This window comes from Citrus sinensis, chromosome 2 (genome assembly GCF_022201045.2).
Source record: "Citrus sinensis cultivar Valencia sweet orange chromosome 2, DVS_A1.0, whole genome shotgun sequence".
Lineage (NCBI taxonomy): Eukaryota > Viridiplantae > Streptophyta > Magnoliopsida > Sapindales > Rutaceae > Citrus > Citrus sinensis.
In genome coordinates, this window is record NC_068557.1 from 24,092,345 (window position 1) to 24,095,790 (window position 3,446).

Here is a 3,446-nt window from a genome sequence, read left to right on the forward strand (position 1 = left end):
GGGTAATGGTTAATATATGTTATAGTGCTTATGTAACTATGTAATATCACATTTATAATATTCTTTAATTAAATTTATAATATTTTTTTAACTATATATATATATATATTTTTTTTTTTTTTTTTTTTGCGTATTCACGAATTTTTACGGATTTACAGAAGTAAATTCATATCTAATCCATCGACTGCAGATTTTTAAATTTTCAATTCACATCTAATCCACGGATTCATGGATCAGACAAATTAAGCGGATCGAATTGAATTCTGAACACCCCTAGTAGCCATAGGGAACAAATGTATAAAATAATTTGAATAGTGATTAAAAGTTTTTTTTTCTCGCAAAAAAATCACACTAGGCGAAAAGAGTATGATTGGATATCTGAATGCACCGTAGACAATTCTGAATACACACTTCTATTATTACTATAGGAGGCCCAAGAGCTTTTACAATGTACAACTGCCACCTGTCTCCCGAACACGCCACGTGTGCTCACCGATGTGAGTCTGCATAAGAAGTCCCGTCCCTCTCACACTATTTCTTCAATCAGAACTAAAGGCTCCTTACTAACGAAGAAAAGAATCAAAACTCTTCCTGAAACGGCAACAGATCTAGGGTTGCTCCGCAGATCGAATCGCTCGATGGCTCTGGAATGGGTTGTGCTCGGATACGCCGCGGCCGCAGAGGCCGTCATGGTGCTGATGCTAACACTTCCGGGACTCGACGGCATCCGCCGCGGGCTCGTCGCCGTGACACGTAATCTCCTGAAGCCGTTCTTGTCGGTGGTGCCGTTTTGTCTGTTCCTGCTCTTGGACATCTACTGGAAGTACGAGACGCGGCCTTCCTGCGAGGGCGACTCGTGCTCGCCGACGGAGCACTTGCGTCACCAGAAGTCCATCATGAAGAGTCAACGCAACGCGCTGTTGATCGCGTCGGCTTTGGTGTTCTATTGGTTGCTGTACTCGGTTACTCATCTTGTTGTCAAGATCGAGCAGTTGAATCAGAGGATTGAGAGGCTCAAGAACAAGGAGTGATTTCACGATTGACGATTAATTTGAGGTGTTCTTCTTTGTTTTTTAATCTTGTTCGCATTTCTTCTTTCTGGTTTTAGAAATTTATGGGTCTTGTTTTTTAATATGAATCTTGATGAAGAGCTTCCGAATACTGACTCATTATATAAATTTGGTTAATAGTTTTGATTTAGGGATTGTGTTTCCCTATATTTTGCTTTTATTTGACAGTAAAGTTACTGGAGAGAAAAAATATAAACTTGGATTCTGTTCTAATCTCTTTAATAAAAAAAGTCAATGTATCTCTTTATATATGTAAAATATATCCATTGTATCATATAAACACCATTGAAACTTGGCAGGATTTCTTTGTTAACAGTTACAGGTGAAACCCGCTTGTAATTGTTTAGATATGTAGTAGTTATTTGATCTTGCTCATTATGAGGTGCCAATCTATTGGTCTTTTCATTGCATTTCCAAAACCTATCATTTTTTTCTTTCAAGTACATACAATTGAATTGTCTTTTCATTTTCTTTACACTTGCCGTATGAAATTCGTACTTCCAGCCATTTGTAATGTTTCTGACCAGATGGTGTGGTTCAGCAAGACCGGGTTTGTATAATCATATATTTTGATAAAACCTTGCTGACTAGTGAATGTGCCTTTAACATAATTTGCTATGCTTTTATTACCTGGATCTTATTTCATGCAATCATTGCTTTTCTCATATATCTATAATATATTCTGGCTTTGGATGTGATTACATTTTGTCAGTTCAATTACATTGGAGCTGCTTTCTGCACACGTGACTTATTTTTAAACTGCCTTTCTATGAAATTAGTATTGAGTTCTCCACACTATGTACCTACTGATAAATATACATTTTTTCTTGTCAGTTTTTTAAACTCGTGCAAGTTGTTGAAACACTTCTTCATAGGTCCAGATGCAGTTGTTAACTTTGTTTCATTCGTTGTAGGTTTCATTTATAATAGTTGCATTAATACATGATTGTACTAAATTCTAGTGACTTGAAGTTGAAAACACCATGATCTTGTTCTTTAAACCATAAAATTGTGCGTATAAATTTGTCAAATAACAAGGCCTAGCATTCGCTCTCTGGAATCACACATTTAGTCATTTGGTACTCATGGGATGAGGAGTCTTTTCTGGGTCATTTCGGATTGTTTTACATTTGGAAGACGCACTTGTGATGGTATCTGTTGTTTCTTTTGTGTGATAATGATATCTGCCATTTGATAAATCTGGCTCTGCAAGAGTGTGGGTACCTTCGGCATGCTATACGTCCATCATTTAAAATTTAAAATAAAAGAATTCTTGATGACTGCTAAATTGAGGAGGATATCTTTAAAGTTGAATCTTCAATTACAGCTTACCATAATTTTGTTGAAATTTGTAAAGAATAAAAGAATATCTTGAAGAAACAATTATGTTAAAGTTTAAAAGTTTTGAGTTCACCAAGTAGACAAAGACAGGTATTAATGCTGCGTTTACTTTTTGGTTTTGGATTGGAGTGGGAATCATGAGGAGTGGGAATCCTTGGATTAGGAGTGTGGAGTGGGAGTGGGAGTGGGAGTAGGGTGTTTACTTAGACTAAATGAAAGTATGGATTGTCAATCAGAATCTCAATTATTGTTTACTTTGTCTTGGATTGGGAGTAAATTATTTTAAATTATAATTTTATCCTTATGTACATAATTATAATTTGTAATTAAAAAATTAATAAAAAATATATTTAGAAAATAAAATAAATATTTTATTATATTTATAAATTAATAATAATTACTAATATTCTTAATTATGTAAATCATAATTTTTTATTAATTTTAATTTAAATTATGTGAATAAAAATTAATAATAATAGCAACACAAATGAAATATTATTATTGATAATATAGTACAAAATTAATATTTTTTTAGAATAAAATATTTATTATTATTAATTAATTAATTAATATTTATTAAAATTAATGTTTAATATTATTAATTTAAATATAATGTTTATTTATTTTTATTTTATTAAATTTAATAAAATAAATATGATATAATTATTATTTTTAATAAATATGATATTATTTATTTTATTAAATATTATTTATTTATTTTAATTTTAATTATAAAGATAAAATGAGAAGAGGGGGGAGTGGATTCCCACTCCCACCTCCCCCCATGGAAGTGGGAATCCCACTCCAAAATTGAGTGGAACTCACAGATTCTCACTTTCACTCTCCCTTTTTTTAAGGTAAGTAAACACTGGAGTGGGAGGAATCCACACTCCCACTCCAGCAAGTAAACACTATCTAAATCCGTAAATTAGTTTTGAGTTTTGACGACCCTTTTACGTCAACCTATAATTTTGGTGACGGATATGTAATTGTTATATCGATTGGTTTTCCTCAAGCATGTAATTGGATTAATTT

The 3,446-nt window shown here is 32.6% G+C and overlaps 1 protein-coding gene across 1 annotated transcript; it reads left to right on the top strand.

Moving 5' to 3' along the window:
- Positions 1-532: 532 nt before the first annotated feature.
- LOC102624552 (uncharacterized) lies at positions 533-1,200 on the top strand. The gene has a single exon (XM_006469170.4). The coding sequence runs from the start codon at positions 639-641 to the stop codon at positions 1,029-1,031; it is 393 nt and encodes a 130-aa protein (XP_006469233.1). The 5' UTR covers positions 533-638; the 3' UTR covers positions 1,032-1,200.
- Positions 1,201-3,446: the final 2,246 nt, after the last annotated feature.